Source organism: Vulpes vulpes, chromosome 14 (assembly GCF_048418805.1).
Source record: "Vulpes vulpes isolate BD-2025 chromosome 14, VulVul3, whole genome shotgun sequence".
Classification (NCBI taxonomy): Eukaryota; Metazoa; Chordata; class Mammalia; order Carnivora; family Canidae; genus Vulpes; species Vulpes vulpes.
In genome coordinates this window covers 29266705-29294557 of record NC_132793.1, presented here as the reverse complement: position 1 = coordinate 29294557, position 27853 = coordinate 29266705, and the positions used below count along the sequence as shown (strand labels likewise).

The window sequence follows — 27853 nt, the reverse complement described above, 5'->3', positions numbered from 1 at the left end:
TAAGGACTCTAAAATGTCCCAACTTTATTTACAACCAGACCCTTGGCTCCAACCCCACCCCAGCTTCTCAGCTCAGCTCGGCTCTGAAGAAGCTGGATGAGCAGTGATGCTTCTGCCAAGCCTAGGGCTCAAGGAGACGTGCAGGGGGAGTCCCTCACTTCTTCTGGGCTTGTGCCCTAGCCCGCTGAATTTTATCGGCTGTAGCCCCATCTGTGGCTCCAGTGCAGTGGGACAATACGAGGCTCAGCTCTGCTTCGTTCCGGTGCTCAATGGCCACATCTGCAGCCTGAGCCACATCCCTGTGGTTTGAGCAGGAGGGGAGAGGGTGTCAGGCTGCCCGAGGGCACAAACTGTGCTCCTCATCAGCCCACTGGCTTGACCACCCAGCACCCACAGGGTTCTCAGCTGACGCACCCAACGAGAAGCAAGGCCTTGACCTTCTGTTCGGGACCCACTCGGGAGGCATACTTCTTGGCCTCATACTTGTTGTGTTGCTTCATGCAGATCTCGACAAAGGGCTTAGGAGAAGGTGGGGAGAAGAAGATAAGGCAGAGCCTTCCTGTCCTCTCTTATGAACAAAAGCCCAATGAATGCATGGTCTCTGTGTATTTCATATACCCTTCCGTAATCCTATTCCAGCCCTGCCCTGACACACGTAGGATAATTGTAATCTCAACAGCCTCAGGGCAGGAACCACCTACACCACAGGTTTGTTAGAGCCTTGAGACCAGTTTATGTCCATGTGGCTACTCCATGATACACTGCTACCCTCTCGCAATAGGAGTCTCTTGCCTTCTCAGGGCCTGTGTTTTCTCCCACAGCTGTCCTTACCCCACCCACCTGCCATACCACTGAATCACCTGCCACAGAAAACAAACCCCTTCGGTCTCCACTGCCTCCTGGACATGCCCTCCCAGTGCTCCTCCACCCACCACTCACACAAGACTTTCCCTTAGGGACTTTTCCCTCGTATTGCTATGGGCCTCCTTGGAGAAAGCAGCTCATTCCCTCTCCGGCCAACATCTGCAGGCTAACTCAGGCCCACTTGCCCACAGACCTGGCCCATAAATGTGTGGACATGGGAAATACTTGCTAACTATGTGGGACAGCTGAATAGATGAAGGAATGGGACATCTGCCTATCCCAGAGCCTGGTCTCCTCCCCAGGACTACTCTCTCTGGAGGTGGGGTGGATGCAGGGCCCCTGCCTCACCAGGTAGCCAATGGGCGATTTCTTGCTCTTAGAAAATTTTTCTAGCTCCTCCCAATCTTCCAGATCTGCCAGGGCGGTCAGCTTCAGCCACCAGAGCCTGCAAAGAAGCTGGGTTTGCAAGATTGTGGGACAGGCAGGTGGTCCCAGGACTATACCTTCTGGGCCCAGCCCTCACCTACCTCTTGTCCGGAATGCGGAAGTCACGTGCCAGCTGCTCTGCACGCTTGCTGTGGCCGCCCAGGATGAGGGTGGTGACTGTGTCGTGCAGAGACAGGTCCACGAAGTGGCCCCCCAGCTCATCTTCCAGGCGCCGCTGCAGCCGCAGGAGCCTCATTTGATCCTCCGTGGCCTGGGGCGGAGATGGGGCAGAGATGAGGCCAGATGGGGCTGGATGGGGCCAACAGGGACAAGGAGGCAAGACCAGGCGCAGAGGAGGTTCTCAGAAAAGAATGAGGCAAACCTTGGCTGCAAACTCGTTCTTGGCCTTGTAGAAAGCATCGGCTGCTGTCTGCAGAGCTGCGACTCGCCCCTCAATACGCTACAGGGGCAAGAAGGGAAGCCTGAGCTCATGGCACCAAGGATATTAGCCTTTCCTGTTCAGGCTACACTGCTCTCCCTGGTCCCCGGGCAACCACGGCCAGCCTTCCCCACTGGGTGTACCACTCTAGTGCCCCTAGTGGGGAGGCTAGCTCCTCTGGGACCAACCACCATCCTGGTCACATATCTTCTTAGACTCTTCCACAACAGTGAGGACCAGATAGGGGTGTGTACCAAATAGGAGGCCCAGATCAGGAGCCCAACCCGAAGCTCAGCCCACAGGCCCCACCCACTCTGTGGACCTCAGACCTCCTCTGCAGCATAGCTGGCTCGGATGTGGAAGCTGCCCAGCTCCTGGTGGTTGTCATCCTGATTGTAAAGGTCCTTCAGTGTCTCTAGCTCCTGATGTTTGCAGAACTGGGGCCATGGACAGGCAGTCAGTCAGCAAGGCCAATTTAGGGGCTCGTGAAGCTCCATCCCCACCCCTACCCAGGGCACATACTTGTCGGTACAAACTCAGGGCCATGGGCTGGTTCCGAAGAGTCATGAAAAAATCTCCTCGGTTGAGCTCATTCTTCAGGTGCAGCAATACCGTGAACACTAAGGAATGATAAGGTGGTGTGGAGACTCCAGCCTGGTCCCTTGGTTAGTTCAGAGGCCCCAGCCTTGGTTTCCCCCAAACCCTGCTCACCCAGATCAGTGTCTCCACTCTCAATAGCCTTGCTCAGTGCCAGTTTGCTCCTCTTCATCTTTAGGAGAAGGGGTACCTGCTCCCCAGAGCGTGGCTCATACTCCAGCAGCTGTGGGCAGGGAGAAAGGCACAGAGAGAAGGAGCTGGCCCGGGAGGGCTCATACCAATGTCAGAGCATCTGGGGAGGGCTGGGCGCCCACACCTTGATGGCCAGCTCTGTGCGGCCACATCCATAGGCCCGTGCAGCAATGTCAGAGTAAGAGACGCCTGGCGTGTCCCCCAGTTTCTGGTTAATGGCCCGAGCAACATCCTCGTCAGACACGTCTTTCTGTTGCACCTGCAGATGGAGGGGGGTTGTCACACAAACCTGGATCTCACCATTCACCCTCCCCCTTCAGCTCTGCACTTCATGTTTCCTACATCTCATCAGGGCCTGGAATCCTCTAAATGCCTTGAACCCACGTCCTCACCTTATAGCAGGCCCAGTGGGCCAGGATCCTGCTGACACCCTGCACTTCAGGAAGGCGCAGGTACTCGCAAATCTGAATCGCCAGGGGGTAAAGCCTCCGCAACACAAGCCTGGCAGGCAAGGGGATGAAGGGTACAGGGATGAGGTGGGACACAGCCTGCCCTCAGGCCTCCCAGCCCCCAAAGAAATGGATGAGGAGCCGTGACCACAAAAAACCACCAGAGGCTGTAATGCCTACCACACATAGCCCTCCTCTCAGAACCCTGGGGCTTGCTGTACCTGTCCAGCAGCACCTGGATGGTGAGCTGCTTATATCTGCATTTTACTTGGTTAAGGATCCAGCTGAGGGGTGAGCCCTATTTGCCCAGGACTTTCAGGCAGCATTTTCAGCCCCCGTCCCTGCCTCTTCCCCGGCCACCACTGGCTATAAACATCCTTGAGGCTTGCTTGAGGATACTGGCTATAAGTGAGGGGGATTCCGATGTGATAGTCCCGAATGGCATTGAGCACACGCAGGTCCTGACACATGCGCACGAAGCTGTCAGGTGGAAATTTGTCGAGGAAACACTTTCCAAAGGAGGCCGCCTAAGAAAAGGATGACAGAGGAGATCTTTACCACCACCCCCCACTGCCCCATCCCTCCTACCAGCACACTCCCTGCCCAGCAGCCCCTCCCCCCAGCCCTGCTGTCCAGGCCAACCCTGAGCAGACTCTTCTGCATGTCTGGCCGGTGCTCATGTCCCGCAGCCTCAATGCACTGCTGCACGGCCTGGGTCAGCTGGCCCAGCTCCTGGATCTCCCGTAGGTACTCATCTGCCTTCTGGCTCTCTTTCTGGGGGACAGAGAAAGTGTGCCAGGGATGGGGTGCCATGATAGAAAACACCCCCATGTTTGGTTCCCCCATCCTTGACTGTGGTTCAAATGGGCTGGTATGGAGGGACTGCAGAGGCCAAAGCTCAAACCCCCTCAGCCCACAGTCCACCCGAGGTACCCATATACTCCCAACCCATATCAGCCCACAATTGCAGGAAGGGACCTTGACAGGAGCCCTGAATGGTGCCTGGGTTGGGGATAGCAGGGGTTCCCTGCACGTCCCCATTACCACATGGAGGACACCATATCACTCCAGTCTACCTGAGCTGGCTTTCCCCAGCCCAATGTCCTGCCTGGAGTCCTCTTTTGACAAGCAGCTCCTGGCTGAGTCTACCATGCCCAGGCAGAGGCACGGGGAGAGCCAATTAGGAAGGGAAAGGAGAACATCCTGGGGCCAAGGAAGAAGACCAGGGCTTTACCTCATACTCTTTCTGGGCCTCCAACAACAGTGCCCCGGGGGCCATTGAGGCAATTTTGAAGATCTCCTCGCTGGCCACTAGGGGAGGGAGTTGGTGAGTGTCGGGAGGGCAAGGAAACCTCAGCACAGGGAAACCTGATCCCGCCCCAAGTCACACTGTGTTCTGGGAGGGCCTCACCTGGAACCTCATGCAGGAACTCGTGGGTGCTATGAGAGAAGATGCGGACCCCATCCAGCTCAGGCACAAGGTAGGAGTCTTCATCCAGCACAAATCTGAGCTTGGTCAAGGTTCCGAAGAGCACGCAGAAACGGGGCAGGGCAGGTGACCCTTCCTCTCCTTTCCCCTCCCACCCCCACAGGAGCCCTCCAAGGATACTGGATGCTCTCGGGTGCATCACCCACCACCATTAGACGCCTCTCCCACGCCACCACGACAGCCCTCTCTTTGCTGCGAGGACGGCTGCACCTGTGGACAGCATCACACACACATCTATGACACACACAGGACATTGGGCCCAAAGCCACATCTCCTGCTGTCCCCTTTCACCGCTTATGTTGCTTTACTTTGAGATAGCCCTGCACATGCATGCTGCTCCCTAACCCGTTCCTCTGACATTGGCTTCCTTCTCCCCCTGTGCTGTCAGCTCCCAGGGGCATCTGGGATCCACAGAGGGGCCAGGGTTTCCCTCAAGTAAGCCCTGGCAGAGATGATAAGATGCAAGCTCCACCTGGCTTGGCCAGTAGACAGGATGAATCAAAGTGTTTTAGGAAACAAGGCTGCACCCACTCCCAGCATGACCCCCGTGCTCACCAGACCATCTGCTTCGGGGGGGCCCGGATGTTGCAGTTGAACTCACACAGCTTCTCCTGAAAGAGTGCAGGGAATATCACGGCCCTGTCCCAGGAGTCACCAATCTAGTTAAAAAGACCTTCCCCCACCACTAACAGATCTTTCCTGGACAAGGCAGGGTGCCCCATGTTGTCCAAGGATCACACCTTGAGTGATGCTGTCCCCATCCAGATGTAGCCTGTGTCTGTGAAGAGTGCCAGGTGTCGGTAGGTGAAGGAGATAGCCATCTGCAGGAAGCTGCTCACTCCTGGGGCCAGGCCAGGGAGCGTCTGAGACAGGCCAGGGAGGACACAAGATCTTTTTTCAGAGCTTCCCCCATCGCCTCCCCCAACCCTTCCATTTCACTCCCACTCAGGGCCCTCACCACTGCGGAGCAGGCTGCGTGGTCGAGGAGGTAAAGATCAGGCCCCACAGCCAGAAGAATGTGTGCAACTCGGTCCTGGCACAGTGTGGTCCAGCATGAGGGTGCACTCTGCAGACCTGTGGCCAGGGAGGCAGACAACTTCCAAATGACCAGAGCCCACAGCTTCTGCCTCTGTTGGCCCCACAGACTGGATGCCCTTCTGTGGGCACTGAATGGTTATCTTAGGGATGTCAGGGCTTACCTGGCACCTCTGGCATCCGGCGAAGCTTAAGATCTCCCACGTTGGCACTGAGGGTGAAGCGGTGGGCCCCGGTGAGGATAGCCAACCCTGAACCAAACTCAGTATGGAAGATTCGGGCATCTAGAACTCGGTTCTGGAGCACCTCCTGGGAAGAGGGGCTGTGGGTTGAGGGAGCCAGAGTCACAAATTCCACCCCTTTCCCTAGCCCCCTGAGGCCCGTACATTGCCCATGCTGAAGTGTCTCCGGAAGTCACCATGAAGTCCATAAACCAGTACTACACCATCTTCCTGCACACAGAGCAGCTCCTCCTCAGCTGACCAGCCGAGGGACACCACGGGCCCACTCTTCCACTGTAGAGGAAAGGGAGGTTCCTGAGGCTGTCCTTAGGACATAGACGCAGCCCAGCCCCAAGATGGGTCAGAAGTGCTCACCAGTAGACTGGCCAGAGGCAGGCCAGAAGCAGAGTAGATCTCAAGTACTGGCCGTATGCTGGCAGCCTTCTCCTTCCGCCATGGGTTCCTCAATAGAGCTGTAATTTAAGCAGATATTTTCTGTCTAGCTCCCCAGGTCTACCCCAAAGGAAGCAAGCTTCATGAGAACCAAAATTTAAATCATCTTGGCAGGGGGTGAGAGGTGGGAAGGAAAGAGGGCTGGCATACATTAGCAAGAACAACCCAGTAGCAAGGCCCCCAGGAATCACGGACATTGAGTTCACCCCACTGTCCCAGAACACACAGTGGTAGAGGGGTGACATACCAATAGGGCCTCCATAGGGCGCAGCAGCTACCAAGCAGTCCCTGAGTTCCTCCTTCAGGTCCCAGTCCATGCTGTACAACTCATATTTCCTGCCCATATAGAGGCAAGCAGAAATTAGCCTTCAAATGACCCTGCATCCACATGGGAGTAAGCCCAGAGGAACCCCTACAGCCTCTATTTGTCCTTCACAGAACAGTCTGTGAAACAGGCCTCCCACAGGTGGGAGAGGGTGATGACTGGAAACAGCTCGGGCAACGGACCACATGCATGCTTAGGAATGGCAGACGACAGAGCAGAGGGTGTTGGCAGGCCAGGCTGTGGTTCTTAGGGCAAGGGTCCATGGATGGCAGGAGCTTCTGGCACAAAAGATAGGCTGTGTGGCCAATATCCAGGGCACAAACTAAGGTAGGACTAGGGTTGGGTGGCTGGCTTGGGCCTGCATTCAGGGTCTCTCAGGGCAGTCAGCTTTTCTTCTATTTCTGGTTCTTAACACCAAAGCAGGTTGTAGGCTTTATAGACCTCAACACTGGCTGATAATGAACTCAGTTTTATTTATTTATTTTTTCCTAAATTTTATTTATTTGTTCATGATAGATGTAGAGAGAGATAGAGCCAGAGACACAGGCAGAGGGAGAAGCAGGCTCCATGCCAGGAGCCTGACGTGGGACTCGATTCCGGGACTCCAGGATCGCACCCTTGGCCAAAGGCAGGCGCCAAACCACTGAGCCACCCAGGGATCCCCTGAACTCAGTTTTAGAGGTACTGAGTTAGCAGTGCTTGAAAGAAATCCCAGAGGAGCTCGTCAGTGAGTCCAGAGCTGGGGAGACAGAGTCCTGGGCTGGAATGTCAATATCTGAATGTTCAGCTTATGTGAAGTAACAGAAATCACAAGCTGGCATGAGAGGACTGCAATCTGAGACGGCCTTGGGTCACCAAGAGCGTGTGATCATGAAGATGAAGTAGGAGGCCTGAGGCATGCCATCATTTGATGGCTGGGGGTAGGGAAAAGGGGATGGGAAAGGAGTGGGCATTATCCCAGGAAGCCAAGAGAAACCAGTATTTAAGGGGAAGGGGAGTGTTTCCTCTAGTATCATTTTGGAAGCCTTCCTGATAAAAAAAAAAAAAGTCAGACAGATGCCTACCATTACCTTCTATTGACATTCTTCTTAGGGTTCTAGCAAAATAATTTAAGAAAAAAAATTAGAGGTTTATATTTTGGAGTTTGCTGCTATTCACAAATAATGTGATTGTCTACTTAGAAAATCCAAGGCAGGCGATGAGTAATGAACAAGAGAGCTCAGGAGGGTAGTCAACAAAAACCTGTATCTTTTCTATAACGATAAATTTTCTATATCATAACAAAAATCAATTAGAATATAACTTTAAAAGATCCTAATCATGATAGCAATAAAATTATAATATGTAAGAACAAATCTAACAAAAATTTTTTACAAAACAAAATCATGGGTGCGGGATGCCTGGGTGGCTCAGGGGTTGAGTGTCTGCCTTCAGCTCAGGTCGTGATCCCAAGGTCCCAGGATCAAATCCCACATCGGGCTCCCCTCAAGGAGCCTGCTTCTCCCTGTGCCTGTGTCTCTGCTTCTCTCTCTGTGTCTCTATGAATAAATAAATAAAATCTTTTTTTTTAAATTTTTATTTATTTATGATAGCCACACAGAGAGAGAGAGGGAGAGAGAGAGAGAGGCAGAGACATAGGCAGAGGGAGAAGCAGGCTCCATGCACCGGGAGCCCGACGTGGGATTCAATCCCCCAGGATCGGGCCCTGGGCCAAAGGCAGGCGCTAAACTGCTGCGCCACCCAGGGATCCCAAATAAAATCTTTTTAAAAAATAAATTCATGGAGGGGAGAAAAGAGAGGTGAACCAGGAAACTTAACTATAGAGAATAAACTAAGGGTGACTAGAGGGGAGCAGGTGAGGAGAATGGGTTAAATAGGTGATGGGGATTAAGGAGTACACTGCTGTGATGGGTACCAGGTGTAAACTCTACACTTGAAACTAACATTACACTCTATGTCAATGAACTGGAATTTAAATAAAAACTTGAGGGATGCCTGGGTGGCTCAGCAGTTGAGCATCTATCTGCCTTTGGCTCAGGGCATGACTCCAGAGTCCCAGGATCGAGTCCCACACTGGGCTCCCTGTAAGGAGCCTGCTTCACCCTCTGCCTGTGTCTCTCTCTCTCTCTCTCACTGTGTCTCTCATGAATAAATAAATAAAATAAAATAAAAAACTTGAAAGAAGGGGTGCCTGAGTGGCTCAATCAGTTGGGTGTCTGCCTTTGGCTCAGATCCTCATCCCAGGGTTCTGGAATCAAGCCCTGTGTCGGGCTCCCGGCTCAGCGGGAAGTCTGCTTTTCCCTCTGCTTCTGCCCTTCCCCCCTGCTCTCTCTCTTTTTTAAAAAAACATTTTATTTATTTATTCATGAGAGATACACACAGAGAGAGGCAGAGACAAAGCCAGAGAGAGAAGCAGGCTCCTTGCAGGGAGCCTGATGCGGGACTTGGATCTCGAATCCCGGGATCACGCTCTGAGCCAAAGGCAGACAATGCTCAACCACTGAGTCACCGAGGCATCCCTCTCTCTCTTTCAAATGAATAAACTCTTTTAAAAAAAGTGAAAGAGGGATCCCTGGGTGGCGCAGTGGTTTGGCGCTTGCCTTTGGCCCGGGGTGCGATCCTGGAGACCCGGGATCGAATCCCACGTCGGGCTCCCGGTGCATGGAGCCTGCTTCTCCCTCTGCCTGTGTCTCTGCCTCTCTCTCTCTCTCTGTGACTATCATAAATAAATAAAAATTTAAAAAAAAAAAAAGTGAAAGAAAAATAAATATAGTTTAAAAAATTTTTAAAAATCAAATCAAAGTTTACTCAAGGATATGGAAGACATGGAGAAACATCCCAAAATGATCTATGAATGCATAGGAATTCCAATAACATTTTTAGGGGGGTGGAAGCACAAATTGATTCTTTTCTTTTTAAGTAGGCTCCATACCCAGCATGGGCCCAAGGAAGGGCTTGAAGTCATGACCCTGAGATCGAGAGACCTGAGCTGAGATCAAGAGTCAGAGGCTTAACTGACTGAACCACCCAGGCGCCCCAGCACAGACTGATTCTAAAACTCACTTGCAGGGCAGCCCAGGTGGTTCAGTGGTTCAGTGGTTCAGTGCTGCCTTCAGCCCAGGGTGTGATCCTGGAGATCTGGGATCGGGATTGAGTCCCACATCAGGCTCCCTGCATGGAGCTTGCTTCTCCCTCTATCTGTGTCTCTGCCTCTCTCTCTCTCTCTCTGTGTGTCTCTCATGAATAAATAAATAAATAATCCTCAAATAAATAAATAAATAAATAAATAAAACTCACTTGCAGAAAAAACAAGTATCATCTTAAACATAAAATGCTGGAAAATATTTTTAAATATTTTGAAAATAAGTGAACAGATCTATATCAGATATCAAATACACTATGTAAAAATAAAGCCATTTAAAACTGTTGTCTTGGCACAGGAAGAAGCAAATAGATTGATGGAAGAGAAAAAGAGTCCAGAAAAAGAACTGGGAACTGAGCATGTAATAAAGATGGCATTTCAAATTGTTGCAAATTGATCCTTGAAATGAGACAATGGGCCATATGGGAAGAATTGCAATAAACACTATTTCATTACTTAATCTCTACAATAAAATATTTTCCAGATGGAATTTAAGATTTAAGTGTTAAAGAAATATATAAATCCATCTCAGAAGAAATCTTGGCTATTTTTACACTCTCAAAATAGAAACAATTTGTAAGCACAATATATAACCCAGAAGTCACAGAAAAAAAACAAGTCTAAATAAAAAGGACTTCTGTATACTTCTCTATATAAAAGGGCAAAAACAATACATGTTTTATATTTGCCTCTATTTGAAAAACAAGAAATTCTGAAAAGATTTCTAAGAATCTAGTAACTGGTTATTGGTAGGTGAGGGGTGGAATCAGCTGAATAAAGACAGGGACGGACAGGAATAAGACTTTGAGTTTTTAAATCACATTAATGATTATTAGAATGAGTAATGTTAAAAAAAAACTCTTATACATTAAAAAATTCATGAAAAACAAACTAGGAAGACAAATGAAAAGGGAAAAAATGTTTGTGATATATATGGAGAAAAGGTACTTTTCTTAAAAATACAAAAGGCTCTAATTTTTTTTTTTTTTAAGATTTTATTTATTCATTTGAGAGAGAGCAAGAGCAGAGAAGAGAAGCAGAGGGAGAAGCAGACTCCCCACTGAACAGGGAGCCAGACTCAGGGCTCGATCCCAGGACCCTGAAATCATAACCTGAGCTGAAGGCAGACGTTTAACCAACTGAGCCACCCAGGTGCCCCAACTCTAATTAATTTTTGAAAATAAATATAATACCAAAAGAAAAATGGTCAAAGTCTATAATCATATTATTTTACATTTAAATATTTAAGAACTAAACAGGGGCACCTGGGTGGCTCAGTTGTTTAACCGTCTGCTTTCTGCTGGGGTCATGATCCTGGGGTACAGGGATAAAGCCCCTTGTTAGATAGGGAGTCTGCCTCTCCCTCTCCCTCTGCCCCTGCTCATGTTCTCTCTCTTGCTCGCTGGATCTCAAATAAATAAAATCTTTAAAACAACAACAAAAACAACAAGGGATCCCTGGGTGGCACAACAGCAGCAAGGGATCCCTGGGTGGCTCAGCAGTTGAATGTCTGCCTTTGGCCCAGGGCGTGACCCTGGGGTCCCAGGATCGAGTCCCGCATCAGGCTCCCCGCATGGAGCCTGCTCTTTCTGTCTGTGTCTCTGCCTCTGTGTGTGTGTGTCTCATGAATAAATAAATAAGGGCAGCCCTGGTGGCGCAGCAGTTTGGCGCTGCCTGCAGCCTGGGCTGTGATCCTGGAGACCTGGGATCGAGTCCCGCGTCGGGTTCCTTGCATGGAGCCTGCTTCTCCCTCTGTCTGTGTCTCTGCCTCTCTCTCTCTCTGTGTCTCTCATGAATAAATAAATAAAATATTTTTTAAAAATTAATAAATAAAATCTTTAAAAACAAACAAAAAACAGAAAGCCCTTGAGAAAATATAAGCTAATGTTTTTATAATATAAACTAGGAAAGTCTTTCAGAGCAAGACACAAAATTATCAAATGATAGATTTTATTACATAAAAATTAAAACTCTGTACATTAAAAATGAATACACAAGAGTCAACCAACCTATGTGATAAGATATTTATAACGTTTCTAACAAAGGATTAATATGAAGACCATGTAAAGAGCTCCTTTACACACCAATGGAAACAACACAATGGAAAAGTAGTCAAAGAATATGAAGACATATCTACGGACTATGTAAATATGAATTTAAAATTATTTTTTATGGGGTGCCTGGGTGGCTCAGTTGGTTAGGCGTCTACCTTTGGCTTGGGTCATGATCTCAAGGTCCTGGGATTAAGCCCTGCATCAGGTTCCCTGCTCAGTGGGGCACTGCTTCTCCCTCTCCCTTTGCCTTGCCTCCTGCTCCTCTCTCTTTCTCTTGCTCACTCTCTCTTTCAAATAAATAAATATCTCTTTTTAAAAATTATTTTTTATGGTTTGGCCATCTGAATGCCAAAAAAAAATAAGGGGATAGGAGCATCCAATATTGCTGAAGATGTGGGAAAATGAACACTTTCCCACATATTAAATGGGTATATAAACTGGTTCAGGCCTTATGGAAGAAAAATGAAGGGCTATCTCTCCAAATTTTAAATGTGCACACCCTCTGACTTAGCAACTTCCTTCTAAGATTCTAACTTACAAAAGTACTTGCACAAGCATACAAACATATGAATTGATTGCAGCACTATTTAGAATTTTAGAAGTTCTCCCCCAAATCATAGAAAAGCTTCCTTCAAAATGGGGCTAGTTAGGGATGCCTGGGTGGCTCAGCGGTTGGTGTCTGCCCGTGACTCACGGCATGATCCTGGAGTCCCGGGATTGATTCCCACATTGGACTCCCTGCATGGAGCCTGCTTCTCCCTCTGCCCATGTCTCTGCCTCTCCCTCTCAGTGTCTCTCATGAATAAATAAATAAAATCTTAAAAAAAAAAAGTGGGGCTGGTTAAATAAACTATGGGATGCCTGTTCTGGGGAACAGTATGTGGCCACTAGTAAGGTGAGCCTGTGTACTGACATGAAATGATCTCTAGATGTCCTGTTAAGTAAGAAAAAAAAAAAAAAAAGGAAGCTGCAGCTCAGTAGGAACCATATGAACGCATTTATTTATTTATTTTTTAATTTATTTATTTATTTATTTATGATAGTCATAGAGAGAGAGAGAGGCAGAGACACAGGCAGAGGGAGAAGCAGGCTCCATGCACCGGGAGCCCGACATGGGATTCGATCCCGGGTCTCCAGGATCGCGCCCTGGGCCAAAGGCAGGCGCCAAACCGCTGCGCCACCCAGGGATCCCAGAACGCATTTATTTTATACAAAAACCGAGCACGTATTTTTGACGAGCATATTTACATATAACTACACGTATGTGTGTACGTACATAGAAAAACAGAGACAGGAAGCTGCACTGAGCCAGAGACAGTGGTTACCTGTGGGGAAAGTGGTGAATGCAGGGATGTTGGAAGACTGTCAATTTTCAGATTTTTGCATTACTTGAATTTTTGATAACACATATGTAGTTTTTGACCTTTCCGTGATAGCAGACAGCATTTCTTTAGGCCTTTCTCCTTCACTGTGTGATCTTAATCTTCCTCAGTAGAGGGCACTTGGAGGAATCCTGCCCGAGGAAGGAGCTCTCTGACTGCTTCCAGTCCAGGCAGAGCTGGCCAGTAGCCAGGGTATGAGGACATCTCACGGTGCTCCGCCTCAGTTACGCAGCAGCAACCTCAGAGGTTTGCTCGGAATGGAGATCACCTTCCCACCGCTCCCTGGACAGACACCACACTTCTAGTCTCCTGCCCACACTACTTCTTGGGTTGCCAAGATGCCTGTCTGCTGGCCACCCTGCCTGAGCCCTTGCATTTCCACTGACTCCCCTGGCACACTTGGGCATCCAGTTTTTGTCTGTGGGGCTCAGGCTACAGACACCACATGCTCTAGGCTGCCTGTCTGCACCAGCGGCCCCATTCCGTCCTTTGCCCATATGCTTGGCCACCAGCTGCAGCTCACCTGTGTCCCCCTACCTCTGAACTCGAGAGAGTTGCTTCTTGCTTGCCCAGCAACTATGGACAGCTCTGGCACAAAACTTGCTTTCTAGTGAGCTACAATTTTATTTTCTCCATCAAGATCTGAACCCCAATGTGGGGAGGGGGCTTCCCTTCCAAGTTTGTCATTCCTTGGGCACACTCCCTCAGTCCTGGGTGATTATACAAAATTTTCATATGTCTTACTCTTTAAAAATATTTATTTATTTATTCATGAGAGACACAGAGAGAGGGGCAGAGACATAGGCAAAAGGAGTAGCAGGCTCCCTGTGAGGAGCCTGATGTGGGACTCAATCCCTGGATCCCAGGATCCCAACCTGAGCCAAAGGTAGACACTCAACCACTGAGCCACCCAGGCATCCCTAGCTATTCTCTTATCACAGTTTAATAATTCTTTATATTTACCAAACTTTCTCAGGGTAAGTCTCCCGACTGAACCCAAACTGATATAAATTGGGGGTGGGAGTGGTCCAGAAGACAGCCCCCTAAAGATGTGATTCGGGGATTGGTTTGATTGTGTGTTTGGGCCTGAGTGCAGTACTAAGCTCCCTGTCATGGGAAACAAATGCTAGTCACCTACTGCATGCAATGGGATCACAGTTAATCAAGCCTGCAGTTTACTGTGGTGAAATGCCAAGTCAAACATGCACCTTTGGAGTGACTTCTGTGCCTGACCATATGGTAGTAATGATGATTATAAGGGCTGCGGGATGGGCTTGGTTATTGTGAGTGCACTTGGACATTTACAAAGAGAAAATGACAAGCTTGGGTCCATTAACTTTCAGCTCAAGACACGGCTCTGAGAAGTAGAAAGCTTCCATAACAGCCCTAAGAGAATCTCTTAGTTCTTATAGCCACACAGCTGCTACTGCTAAAAATCAAACACAAAATGTAATTGCATGGGTTGTTAAATTATAATAGTTGAATTCACCAACACGATTTTTCATGTGAAAGTTAACAGCATTGATCAGGAAAAGAATTGGAACCTGAAAATTGGCAACAGTGGAAGTAGCTTGCCTTGCTGTGTCCACAGAAACTAGCCTTCCACTGCTTGAAAACCCTGTGATAATCTCATGTCTTGGGAGCCTCCCTTCTGGGGAGGCTGGCCTGGCTAACACTACTGCTGAATAGCTAATCTGGCAACAGTAAAGACTAGTATCTGGTCCCAATATGGCACCATTCCTGGGGGTACCAGCCTGCAAGCTGATTACATATAACTTGACAAGGAAGGATGTGGCCATTAGCATTCAAACCCACTGGTCAATCTCAACTTTGCTCATAGTGGACAATCTGATATAAGATGCTTCATGATGTGGGCACCTGGGTGTCTCAGTGGTTGAGCGTCTGCCTTGGGCTCAGGTCATGATCCTGGGGCCCTGGGATCAAGTCCCACATTGGACTCCCCACAGGAAGCCTGCTTCTCCCTCTGTGTCTCTGCCTCTCTGTGTGTCTCATGCATAAATAAAATCTTTTTTTTTTAAAAGATGCTTCAAGATGTGATGCTGCATAAATACCACAGCATCACCTATGAAACAGTTCTGCCAAAAAGTTCAACCCTGAATCTATTCAAGCCTCTAGATCTAAAACACAGTTTCAGGAAATACAGGATATGACAGAGAATAAAGTTCAAAGGCACCACAGGGAAACGATGGGACAAATCCAGAAAGTGATTTGGTCTTTTAAACAAGTCAATGTTGGAACGCCTGGGTGGCTTAGCGGTTGAGCACCTGCCTTTGGCTCAGGGTATGATCCCGGGGTTCCGGGATCAAGTCCTGTATCGGGCTCCCTGCATGGAGCCTGCCTATCCCTCTGCCTACGTCTCTGCCTCTCTCTGTGTCTCTCATGAATAAATAAATAAAATCTAAAAAAAAAAACACAGAAATCGGGAATCCCTGGGTGGCTTAGCGGTTTAGTGCTCGCCTTTGGCCCAGGCCGTGATCCTGGAGACCTGGGATCGAGTCCCACATCAGGCTCCCTGCAAGGAGCCTGCTTCTTCCTCTGCCTGTGTCTCTGCCTCTCTCTCAATCTGTGTCTCTCATGAATAAATAAATAAAATCTTAAAAAAAAAAAAAAAACACAGAAATCAAAACAAAAAACAACACAACAAACCACACAAGTCAATGTCATGAAAATAAAAGGTAAGGGTGAGAGTGGGGATAACAACATTCAAATTTACAAAACACTCAGGGCACCTGGGTGGCTCAGTGATTGGCCATCTGTCTTTGGCTCAGGTTGTGTTCCCAGGGTCCTGAGATTGAGTCCCACATGCGGGCTCTCTGCGGAAACCTGCTTCTCCCTCTGCCTATGTCTCTGCATCTCTCTCTCTCATGAACAAATAAATAAAAATCTTAAAAAAAAAAAAAAAGTTTACAAAAGACTTAAGAGAGGTAAGCAAACGAGTAATTCTAGTTTGGGTCTTGATTTGAACAAACTGGTTATAAAAAGACCCTTTGAAGACAATTGGAGAAGCCTGAATAAGGACTGGTTGTTAGACGATTTTAAATGTTAATTTTGTTAGGTATGAAATAGTACTGTAAAAAAAAAAAAAAAGAAAGAAAAATAGTATTGTAGTTTTATAGGAAAGACTACCTTTTTATTCATTTTATAAGATTTTATTTAGTCATAAGCAACAGAGAGAGAGAGAGAGAGAGAGAGAGAGAGAGAGAGAGGCAGAGACACAGGCAGAGGGAGAAACAGGCTCCATATAGGGAGCCTGACGTGGGACTCGATCCCGGGTCTCCAGGATCATGTCCTGGGCTGAAGGCGGTGCTAAACCATTGAGCCACCAGGGCTGCCCAAGACTACCTTTTTATAGGAAAAAATGTCATTTTTTTAAAGTGATACATATTGACATTATACCTGTAACATACCTTTTTCTTTTATTTTAAGTAATCTCCACACGCAGCTGGAACTTAGGACCCTGAGGTCAAGAGCTGCATGCTCTATAGACTGAGCCAGCCAGGCACCCCTATAATTTACTTTAAAATACAACAGAAAGGGATCCCTGGGTGGCATAGTGGTTTAGCGCCTGCCTTTGGCCCAGGGCGCAATCCTGGAGACCCGGGATCGAATCCCACGTCGGGCTCTTGGTGCATGGAGTCTGCTTCTGTCTCTGCCCCTCTCTCTCTCTCTCTCTCATTGTGTGACTATCATAAATAAATAAAAATTAAAAAAAAAAAACCTTAGAATTTCTTCAAAAAAAAATACAACAGAAAGGGACACCTGGGTGGCTCTCTTGGGCGTCCAACTTTTGGTTTTGGCTCAGGTCACGATCTCAGAGTCTTGGGATCCCCGTGTCATAGTCAATGCAGAGTCTGCTTGTCTCTCTCCTTCCTCTTTTGCCTACACCCCCCCCCCCACCCTTGGCTCTCTCTCAAATAAATAAAATCTTTTAAAAAAGCAAAATACAACGGAAAAAGTATTTGATTCAAAAGATGTGTCCGAAAAAAATAAATAAAAAGATGTGTCTGGAGTCGGTTTTTAAATAGTCCCAAAAAAGCGTGTATAAGAGAGGGAAGAGAAAGATGAAAAGAAAATTAGTGTTGCTCTTTATTGCAACTAGGTGAGGAGTACGTGGGTGTCCACTAAATTGCTCTTACTGTTTATGTATATTTGAACTTTTCCTTAATAAAATATTTTAACTTCCAGAGTGTTGAAGCAAATATTCCAATATAACAACAATTTTTAAGCCCAAGTGATGATGCTGTGTATTCATTCTACTCTTCTACTTTGTTGTATACCTGAAAATGTTCCTGGTAAAAGGTTAAATTCAATTCCCAAGAAAGAAGTGAGGACTCATCTCTATCAAGTGTTCTAGGAAGGCCTCAGATGAGGCCTAAGATCTGTCCACTGAAGTGTCAGATTGTCATGAAAAGTAGGGTTGTCAGACCAGAGTGAATGGTCCTCAGGAAGAGAGAAAACAGAAGCAAATATAGATGGTGGCCTTTGGACCTTTGGCTAGAGTGCAGTGGAGAAAGATATGGTGAGAAGGAGGGACCTGTGGAATGGGGGAAGTTTATTTTTTGTTAGGATGGGGAAATACAGGTCAAATTTCTAGGACCCATCCCAGAGATAATGCAGTAGTAGGTCTGATCATGGACGCTCCAGCAGGATGCTAAGACCAGGACGACCATGACTTAGCCAGCATCTCAGGTGATCCTGATGCAAGGGGTCCTGAACAGCAGCTGGAGAAACACTGGCTGAGGAAGGATATGGGTGGGTGGCAAATAGCTTCTGGGAGGACAGGGAAACAGGGGGATACCTCTCAACGGGCCAGGTTTGGTAGGGGGGAGCCTAGGCCCTCAAAGACTTCCAGTTCTCGCAGGAGCACAAGATGATGTCAGCTGTTGGGAGGAGGAGCCAAGGAGATTATGATTATTTTAATTGTTTCTTTGCGTAATCTTTAAAAGGAAAAGAAGAGTCCTTGTGATACATGTAGGCTGACCCCCCCACCCCGCCATAAGAGGACTGGGAGGGCCCAGTTGAGTCTGGTGGGCATCGATTTGCTGCAGTCCCAACCTGCCTGGCAGCACTTAGCAGTAGCCTAGGCACAGGTAGAGATGGTGAGTGGTTGGTACACTGGGAGGTGGCTCTGTGCCAGGCAGGGAAACCAAAGACAAAGGAACAAGGTTGTCAGGGAAAAGGCAAAAAACTGAAATGACTATGCCTGTATTCCAAGCTGGACAGGAAAGGACACATTTATAGAAGGGGACTCTAAAAAAAAAAAAAAAAAAAAAAAAGAAGGGGACTCTGCACACATATATGAGAGAACAAAGCATTCCAGGGGTGGGGATCCCACCGAGGTTGAAGGACAGGTATATCCAGAGGTATCAGAGTATCAGTGAGGACAGTAGCTTATGGTCAGATAGGGGGCTGCCTGAATTCAATTTTTCAGAGGCAAAGCAGTTCTGAAAGAGCACAAGTGCAGAGTGAAGGGTGGCTGATGTAGATAAAATCACTTGAAGAGAGCTCATAGAACCATGAAACCAGGTTGCCACTTAAGTCAGTATAGAAAGCGGCAAGAGCTGGGATGCCCAGAAGGCTGTCCAATCAAATAGGCAGTGAGGGATGTGGTTGAGGAGGTTGGCAGCAACACAGACCTGGCTGGGAAGGAAGCAGAGCCCCTCTAAGGGGGATAAGAGTAAGGGTCAGGGAGTGAAGAGCAACAAAACACAGACTGCCTCCCCAGGCCTTTGAAGTAAAGAAAGTGTCTCAGGGACAGTTGGGGGACTCAAGCTGTGCCTAGAGGGTGGCGTGGCATACGGATAGGCAGAGTGAAGGGCAGCAGGGATGGAAGCTTCTCAGAAGAGCCTAGGGGTCTGGACTTTTGTAAGAACAGTCATACCTTCAATGAGAAGGCCAGTCACACCTTGCTCCTCTACACCCAGGTCTGAGAAGTGGAAATCTCAGCAGCAGTAAACAGGACCCTGGATTCTAATACCAGGAAACCACTTGCAACTAAACCTTGCACCTCTCATAGCCTCAGTTCCAGCCCCCTCCAGGAAACAATAAAGAAATCCCTGTGGCTATGCAGCTGAGCTTGTGGAACAGTATGCCCCACCACAGTGTCAGAACACCTGTGTGAAAATTGATGATCTCCAGCCTTTGCCTCTATGGTCCAGGCTGAACTACTGGACCACTGGGGAGGAAGAGGCACATCAGATCTAGCCTTGGGAAATAATCTATTCCAATATCCTCAGGCCCAGGAAAGCCCATGGTCACCCCTGAAATCCCCTGAAATCAATTCACCCCTGAAATTGACTCCCAATTTGCCTCAAAAATAAATACTCCTGGGGCTCCTGCTGGCTCAGCTGGTGAAACATGCAACTCTTTTTTTTTTTTAAAGGTTTTATTTATTTATTCATGACAGATACACAGAGAGGGAGAGAGAGAGGCAGAGACACAGGCTGGGAGAAGCAGGCTCCACGCAGGGAGCCCAACGTGGGACTCGATCCCGAATCTCCAGGATCCGGCCCTGGGCTGAAGGTGGCGCTAAACCGCTGAGCTACCTAAGCTGCCCGAAACATGCAACTCTGGATCTCAGAGTTGTGAGTTTGAGCCCCACGTTGGATGTAGACATTACTTAAAAATAAAATCTTTAAAAAATAAAAATAAGTACTACTGACGAACTTCTGTACCTTGTTGCTAGAAATGTAAAATGGTGTAGCTGCCATGGAAAATAGCCTGATGGTTCTTCGAAAAAACAAACACAGAATTACATGTGATCCAGCAATTCTATTCAGGGTATATATCCAAAAGGACTGAAAATGGTCTCAAAGGGACATTTGCACACCCATGTTCAGAGCAGCATTATTCACAACAGTCATGAAGTAAAAGTAACCCAAGTATCCATTGATAGATGAATGCATAAATAGTGTTATATACATACAAAAAAATATTATTCAGCCTTAAGAAGGAATGAAATTTTGACACAGGCTACAATATGGACAAGCCTTGAGGACAGTATGCTAAGTGAAATAAGCCAGTCACAAAAAGGCAAATACTGAATGATTCCACTTACATGGGCTATCTATAGTAGTCAGACTCATAGAAACAGAAAACAGGATGGTAGTTACCAGGGCTAGAGGAGGGGGGAAAATGGGGAGTCTATTATTTAATGGATATAGAGTTTCAATTTTGTGAGATGAAAAAATTCTGGAGATTTCATTGCACAACATGAATATACTTAACACTACTGAACTGTTAAAATGATTAAGGTAGTAAATTTTATGTTACATATATTTTACCACAATTTTTTTTAACCACAATTTTTTAAGGATGTATTTTTAGTTTTTATTTTAGGGGGAGAGGGGCAGAGGGAGAGAACCTCAGGCAGATGTCCCACTGAATGGGGAGCCCAACTCAGGGCTTGGCCTCACAACCCTAAGATCACGACCCCAGCTGAAATCAAAAGTCAGACGCCCAACGTACTGAGCCACCCAGGCGCCTCTCATCACAGTATTTTAAAATGTTCATGATAGGGCAGCCCTGGTGGCGCAGCAGTTTAGCGCCCCCTGCAGCCCGGGGTGTGATCCTGGAGACCCGGGATGGAGTCCCACGTCAGGCTCCCTGCATGGAGCCTGCTTCTCTCTCTGCCTGTGTCTCTGCCTCTCTTTCGCTCTCTCTGAATGAATGAATGAATGAATGAATAAATAAATAAATAAATAAATAAATCTTTAAAAAATAAAAAAATAAAATAAAATGTTCATGATAAATAAAATAATAATAATAATAATAAAATGTCCATGTTTAGGGACACCTGACTGGCTCAGTTGGTAGAACACGCAACTCTTGCCTTCAAGGGTGTTAAGTTCAAGCTCCACATTGAGTACAGAAACTACTTAAAAAGGAATGGCTCAGTGATTCAGTGGTTGAGCGCCTGCCTACGGCCCAGGGCATGATCCTGGAGTCCCGGGATTGAGTCCCACATCGGCCTCCCTGCAAGGGGCCTGCTTCTCCCTCTGCCTGTGTCTCTGCCTCTCTCTCTCTCTGTGTATGTTTCTCATAAATAAATAAATAAAATCTTTTTAAAAAATTATTTAAAAATAAATCTTAAAAAAATGTTTGTGTTTATATGTTACCTGGCCCAACCCCTACTAAAATAGTCAATCTCCGAATGCCTGGGTGGCTCAGCAGTTGAGCATCTGCCTTCAGCCCAGGGCATGATCCCAGGGTCCCAGGATCGAGTCCCACATCGGGCTCCCTGCATGGGGCCTGTTTCTCCTTCTGCCTGTGTCTCTGCCTCGCTCTCTGTGTCTCTCATGAATAAATAAAAATCTTAAAAAAAAAAAAAAGTCAATCTCTTTTCTAAGAAGAGTTTCAGAAATACATAATATATCTTGCCTCCTTTCTCTTATAAGGGATGTTTTTTTCTTTTTTCTTTTTCTTTTTCTTTTTTTTATAAGGGATGTTTCTAAAGTACCTAGTATGTCCAAACTTTACTGGGCAACTACTATGGAACAGGCACTGTTCTAAAGATGCATTGGACATAGAGAGATAAACACAATCTTGGCCCTCGAGGAACTTCGTTTAGCAGAAGAAACCTATGCAAATACTGATCTACTGTGCCATTCATAACAGACGGTAATACTGGGCCATGTGAGGCCCAAAGCCAGCCGACTCTACTGCGATTGAATCAGGGAAGGTTTCAGAAAGAACTCTTGAACTAAGCCCTGAAAGAGGAACAAAAAATTCTCCAGTGAGAAAAAGTGGGCAAGACTGGCTGCAAACATGAGGAGCCATGAAATACCATGGTGTATTGATTGGGGTCCTGTAATTCTGTGCAACTGGAATACAAGACTTCGGTAGGAGAGGGGCAGACGGAGGTGCAGGCAAATAGAGGCTGACTTACAGGTGTTCCAACAGAAGGAATTTGTATTTTACCCTACAAAGAAACGACGCCACTGAAAAATCCTTATCAGGATAATGACGTGATCGGTTTACACTTCGGATCAATAGGCAGGACCCTACGACTCCCGTGAGAGGCCTACCCCTGGCAGAGGGTCCTCACTTGCGCTGCCCCTGGATTCGCCCCCCTTCTCTCAGCCTTGGTTTGCTGCTACCCCGCCCGCCGCGCGATCCCGCCCCCCGCGGAGCGCCCCTGTAGTCCGACTTTGGCAGCACTTCCCCACAGAAGACTGGACACTCGCTGTCACCCGCAGGCCTTCTCCCTCAACGTGATCTGAGCATCCTTTCGGAGGCTGACAGATCTGGGTTTCAGTTCTCGGGCTCTGCCCCTACTCGTGTGACCTCGGTGCTTGCCTCAGTTTCCTTCCTGGAGCCGGGGAAGGCCCGGCCCCTGGGCATTAGGCGGCTGTACGTTAAGTGGTAGACGCCGGGGAAGAGCCGGCGAGGGGCGGACCCCAGCGCCCACAGTGTCGGGGGCGCGCGCCGCCGGCTCCGCCCGGAGACTCGAGCCGGTGGGCCAGCGAGGTAAGACGGGCCGTGGGCGGGAGGCGGGGGCAGCTCACCGGTAAAAGGCAGAGTCCCCGAGCGGGTTCCAGTTTGCCGTGTAGCAGTCCATGGCTGGTGCAGACGGCGGCTGAGCAGCGCCGTGGGGACACCCGCCTAGCACGGGCTCCGGCCCGGCACTTCCGCTTCCGCCCGTCCGGGTCACGTGGCGAGGCTGCCGCCACGGCCATCACCACTGTGGGCAACTGTACTCGGCCGTCGCCGCCCCCCCCCCCCCGCCCACACCCGGGCCCGGTGCCCGCCGGGGTGGGCCGGGCCCCGGCTCCGGCCCCCGGCTCCGGTCCCCCGCCGCGGCCTCCCCCGCCGCCTTCTTGTCGCCTCCGGCGCCGGGGGTCGCGCAGGGCGGGACATGGGTGACCGGAAGTGGAAGCTGTGAGCGTCGCCGCCCGGGGCGCCGAGGCTCGAGGCGCCGTCGGGGCCGCTGCGACGCACGCATGGAGAGCGTTGGGCTCTGGGCTGCGCACCGACGGCTAACCGGGACGCACGGGTTCTGCCGGGCGCGGGCTGCGCAGAACCGAGTGGCCTCCCGGGGCGCGGGAACATGAGGCTAGGCCTGAAGCCCTCCGCGGGCGAGGCGCGCGCTGCGCGGGCCTGCCCCGGGCACGAGTGAACCGCGCGGAGCCCCGGGACTCGGTAATTGGCGCGAGCGGGAGGGCGCGCATGCGCGAGGCGGCGGCGGGCACGTGGCGGGACGCAGGGCGGTGCCGCGCGGGAAGTGCCTCGGGGCCGGCGACCCCCCGCCTCCGGCACCAAATGGGACCGAGGCAGGCGCCACCATGGGTCGTACTGTGCCGCCGCCACCTCGCCTCCGTAGCCCTGAGCAGCCACGGAGGGGCCGGTGCACCTCTCATTTATCCCGGGGCGGGCCCTGGGGCCGACCTGTCCTGAGTCCCCGCCCGCGCGCGGCTTAGTAGCCTTTTCCCGCAGCCTGTCTTTGGCGGCGAAGGCATGGTCTTCTGTCTGGAGAAAGAGGAGCCGCGCCTCCGCCTGCGAAGCGCCATGGTCCACTTCCACGCCTCGGAAGTCCAGCAGCTGCTACACAACAAGTTCGTGGTCATCTTAGGGGACTCAAGTGAGTGCTCCTCTAGGATCACAGTACCAGGCCCCGCACCCTCAGTCTGTTTTCACCATCCCAAATCTCCTTTCTCACCCCTAGTCTGTTCCAGTCCAGGAGGTTTTCCCCATGCACCTTCCACAGGTGTCTTGACAGATGTAGTCTGTCACATTTTTCACCCCATCCTTGCTCAGCATTTTTCTCCCTGACAGTTTCCCGTGCTTTCCTTCATGGGAGCAATGGATTCTGTTGTCTGTCTCCTGGGTGACTTGGGCGACTTATTCTGCCAGGTGATCTTGGTCCACTTTGTACCAGTTGGGGGTGGTGCAGGGCCAGAAGCAGAGGTAGTCCTGGGGTATTTTTTAGCTCACCTTTTTTTCCAGCCTCTGTGATGAGCTCCACAGAGGTGGTGTTGAGCAGCCCTAGCTTTGGGAAGATGGGAGGCCTGGACTTGGGAGGAGCTGGGGGTGGGGGGGTTGAGGTCTGTTTTAGCCTCAGGATCTCTATCTCCCTGCAGTCCAGCGGGCTGTGTACAAGGACCTGGTGCTCTTGCTCCAAAGGGACTCACTGCTCACAGCTGCCCAGCTGAAAGCCAAGGTGAGGGAAGTTTGGTAGTCATGCCAGTGGTGGGTGGGGCAAAGACCCTGTCCTGGCAGGGTCTTCCTCCCTGGCATGGGTCTGACCAGCTGGGTGGGGGGGTGGGCAGGGGGAGCTGAGCTTTGAACAGGACCAGCTGGTGGCTGGGGGTCAGCTGGGCGAGCTACACAACGGGACGCAGTACCGGGAGGTCCGGCAGTTCTGCTCGGGTTCTGGCCACCACCTTGTGCGCTTCTACTTCCTCACCCGCGTTTACTCCGAGTACCTCGAGGGCGTCCTGGAGGAGCTGACATATGGGCCTGCCCCGGACCTGGTGATCATCAACTCCTGCCTCTGGGATCTCTCCAGGTTGGGGCGGGGGGAGAGGGAAATACTGGTTGGGGGTGGAGGTGTGGCTCAGAGGCTATCCGCCCTGTGCTTTTGCCCACCTTGTGTACCATCCAATAGGTATGGCCGCTGCTCAATGGAGAGTTACCGAGAGAACCTGGAGCGGGTGTTTGTGCGCATGGACCAGGTGTTGCCAGACTCTTGCCTGCTGGTGTGGAACATGGCCATGCCCTTGGGGGAGCGCGTCACTGGGGGTTTCCTTCTGCCAGAGGCAAGTGACTGAGGTGGTTGAGGATGGGGGAGGAGGCAGCTGACTGGTAGATAGAGGGCCTTCCCTCTGGACGGTGCTTCATTTTGTGGCTCTTAGATGCTGCACTTTCTTACTCAGCTCCAGCCCCTGGCAGGGTCTCTGCGCCGGGATGTGGTTGAAGGGAACTTCTACAGTGCAACGCTTGCCGGAGACCACTGCTTTGATGTCCTGGACCTCCACTTTCATTTTCGGCATGCGGTACAGCACCGTCACCGGGACGGTGTCCACTGGGACCAGCATGCCCACCGCCACCTCTCACACTTGCTTCTGACTCATGTGGCCGATGCCTGGGGTGTGGAGTTGCCCAAGCGTGACTATCCCTCTGGTGAGCCCTCCCACAAGGGTGTAGGCTAATGATGCAGAGGGGGTTCTTAGAGCATAGGGTTCAGAATAGGACAGAGGTACTCGGGGAGTAGAGGCCTCTTGAAGGATGCCTGTGACCCCTGAGTGTGCCTTTCTCATCGCTTGGGGAGAGTGAGATCATAGGAGCAACATTTTTATCCAGGTTCTGGTTCTGTATGGTCTAGCATGTGGTTGTTTTTGTATGTGAATGAATTTATGTAAGTTTTGAGCACATAAGGCAGTGTGTCAAAAGATCCCTATTCCACAGATGAATAGGAAAGAAGTAGGGGGACTTCTAGCTAGGAATGGAGGTGGGGGGTGGAAAGACAGAAATGGAGGACAATCATGCATGTTGCAGAAGCAAAGAAGCCCCTCAGCAGGTGCTGTCAAGCCTCTCAGTTTCTGCCTGCTCTCAAAAGGAGCATGGTAGCTGATTGTCTCCATGTCTGCTTTCCCCCTGGATCATGTCCTCATTGGGCAAGGTTCTTACCTTGTTCCCAGCTCATCTCTTTTGGCCCTGGTGTCTAGCACAATTGCCGTGTCCATCGTACCTCCAGGATAGTGTTTGTTGAGTTGGGGACACAAGTCGTATTAGAAGGTTGTTTGTAACAGCAGTAGAGGGTATGAGGGCACAGAAAGGCCAGGAATGCTATAGAGGTAAACTAGGATTTGGTAGCCAAGAGTTGGAGCATTGGGAAGGTGCTTTAGGGCTTTGATTATGTAATGATTCAGTTTCCTTGTTTTTTAGATGAGAACCAGTCCCCAGCAAAGGGAGGGATGCTCTAATGGTTATAAGGATAGTTTGTGGGTTAATGGTTATAAGGATAGCTTAGGTCTTCTGAACCTAGTTTGGAGGTCCAGAAATAGAAATGTGAAAAGGAAGAGTTGAGTAGGAGGACGTGGCTGGTGAATTAGGTCCAAGCAGACCTCTAAGGTGTGGAAATGTGCAATGGATTTGGAGTCCGCAGGGCCCCGCTGAAGGTAGGAGTGTGAACTGTGAAGGAGAGAGCAGAACCCGGGCTGTGCGGTGGAGCTGGAAGGGAAGAGGGGCTGATGGAGGAAACAAAAGGACTTTAGGGCAGAGGCACTTTCAGGGAGGGCAGAGGTTATTGGCCATTTCATGAGACTGTCAGGAAGAGAGGAAGTGGTTACATTTAATCGGAAAAGTACTGAAGAATCGGATTAGGGTTTAGAGGCAGGAGCAGTTGATGAGGGAATGAGAACTATTTCTTGTGGAAGCTTAGAAGGCATGAACTGCTGGGAGAAGAGAGTGGCAGGGTCTCATGTTGACCAGAGAGAAGACTTCTTAGGCTCCTTTGTTGGTCTGTGGGGAGGAGCAGGGAGAGGAAAAAAGCTACAGATACAGGAACTGGGCATACAAAGGAAGAAGACTCTGGAGGGGAGAATGAGGTCAGAGCAAAGACAAATCTGTGACTTTGAGAAAGGCAAGGAGGAAGGAATGTACCCTGGGCTTGGCCTGCAATGAGCGAATGAGGAAGACGGTAGGAAACAGAGGGTGCCCCTGCCCAGTGGCCCTCTTCTCTGAGAGGAGGGAAGAGAGGTTTAGAAGTTGGACAACCAGGATTATGGGCAGCCTGGCTCTCAGTCCTAAAACAACCAACCATCCCATTCTTAGACCCCTGGATTGAGGACTGGCCAGAGCTGGATCATCCGTTCCAGGGGAACCATGGGCAGCCCCCAGACTTCGGGGAGCCGCTGGCCTTGCCCCCACCCCAGCCCTCTCCTTTGCCCCCTCCCATGCCTTTCCCCTACCCGATTCCTCAGCCCTCGCCACCTCCCCTGTTTCCACCCCTGCCCCAGGACACCCCTTTTTTCCCAGGCCAGCCCTTCCCACCCCACGAATTCTTCAATTATAATTCAGCAGAAGACTTCTCGATGTCATCTCACTTAGGTAGGTGCCTCCACAGCCTCCTCTCCCACCTCTCCCAGCCTACCCTCCTGTGCCCCGGTGAACTGAGAGGAGTTGGATAGCTCCCTGTGCCCTCATGATTGGGTTCAGTTGCCACTGGATGTAGAACAGCATCTGTAGACTTGTTAGTCAACTCACTGTCCCAGTCTGCTGGTTTGGAGGCAGGGGAGGTGGTATTGCCATTTTGTAGATGGGAAAACAAGCCCAGAAAAGCTCACCCTGGAAGACTAAAGCTGCCCAGAAACAGAGCTGGGCCCACCTGTCCACAAGCCCACTTTCTGATAATGGCTGGTTCTTTTGTAGGATGTGGCCCTGGAGTGAACTTTGTGCCTGGCCCCCTGCCACCTCCAGTCCCTGGCCCTATCCCCCACGGTCAGCACCGGGGCCCAGTGGTCCACCGGGGGATGCCACGCTGTGCTCCCAACAGCCCGTACCACATGCCGAGGATGGGGGGGCCCTGCAGGCAGCGGCTTAGACACTCAGACAGACTGATCCACACAAACAAAATGGACAGACAGCCTCCTGCCCATTCGGGGACCTGGCCTGGGTAGACTGGATCTTGGACTGGGGCTAGATGTGCCATTGGCCCTACAGGGCCTGCTTGTCACCCCCAGCACTGGGTCAGGGTGTCTGTTATGCCTGGCATTGTTCTTGTCCATTGCTGTCACTAATAAAGGCATGGAAGAACAGAGTGGCA

The 27853-nt window shown here is 49.8% G+C and overlaps 2 protein-coding genes across 3 annotated transcripts; one reads left to right on the top strand and one right to left on the bottom strand.

Annotated features, from left to right (window-relative positions):
• VPS16 (VPS16 core subunit of CORVET and HOPS complexes) lies at positions 1–22755 on the bottom strand. Its single transcript, XM_026012391.2, has 24 exons — positions 22596–22755; positions 6413–6501; positions 6088–6185; positions 5878–6006; positions 5656–5800; positions 5415–5530; positions 5197–5319; positions 5012–5067; positions 4577–4666; positions 4379–4473; positions 4202–4278; positions 3610–3741; positions 3367–3494; positions 3189–3224; positions 2911–3019; positions 2643–2777; positions 2441–2549; positions 2252–2349; positions 2059–2166; positions 1673–1750; positions 1392–1561; positions 1213–1309; positions 415–518; positions 1–299 (listed from the first exon to the last, which is right to left on the bottom strand). Exons 1-24 carry the CDS (start codon positions 22646–22648, stop codon positions 155–157), a joined length of 2520 nt encoding a protein of 839 aa, XP_025868176.1. The 5' UTR covers positions 22649–22755; the 3' UTR covers positions 1–154.
• PCED1A (PC-esterase domain containing 1A) lies at positions 22731–27845 on the top strand. 2 transcript variants are annotated; one of them, XM_026012392.2, is made up of 8 exons: positions 22731–23229; positions 23524–23668; positions 24168–24247; positions 24357–24595; positions 24695–24845; positions 24963–25209; positions 26863–27138; positions 27460–27845. In XM_026012392.2, exons 2-8 carry the CDS (start codon positions 23545–23547, stop codon positions 27705–27707), a joined length of 1365 nt encoding a protein of 454 aa, XP_025868177.1. In that variant the 5' UTR covers positions 22731–23229; positions 23524–23544; the 3' UTR covers positions 27708–27845. The 2 variants fall into 2 exon arrangements, with proteins under 2 accessions (XP_025868177.1, XP_072592336.1); XM_072736235.1 differs by having other exon boundaries at positions 22850–23229; positions 27067–27138.
• The last annotated feature ends 8 nt before the right edge of the window (positions 27846–27853 follow it).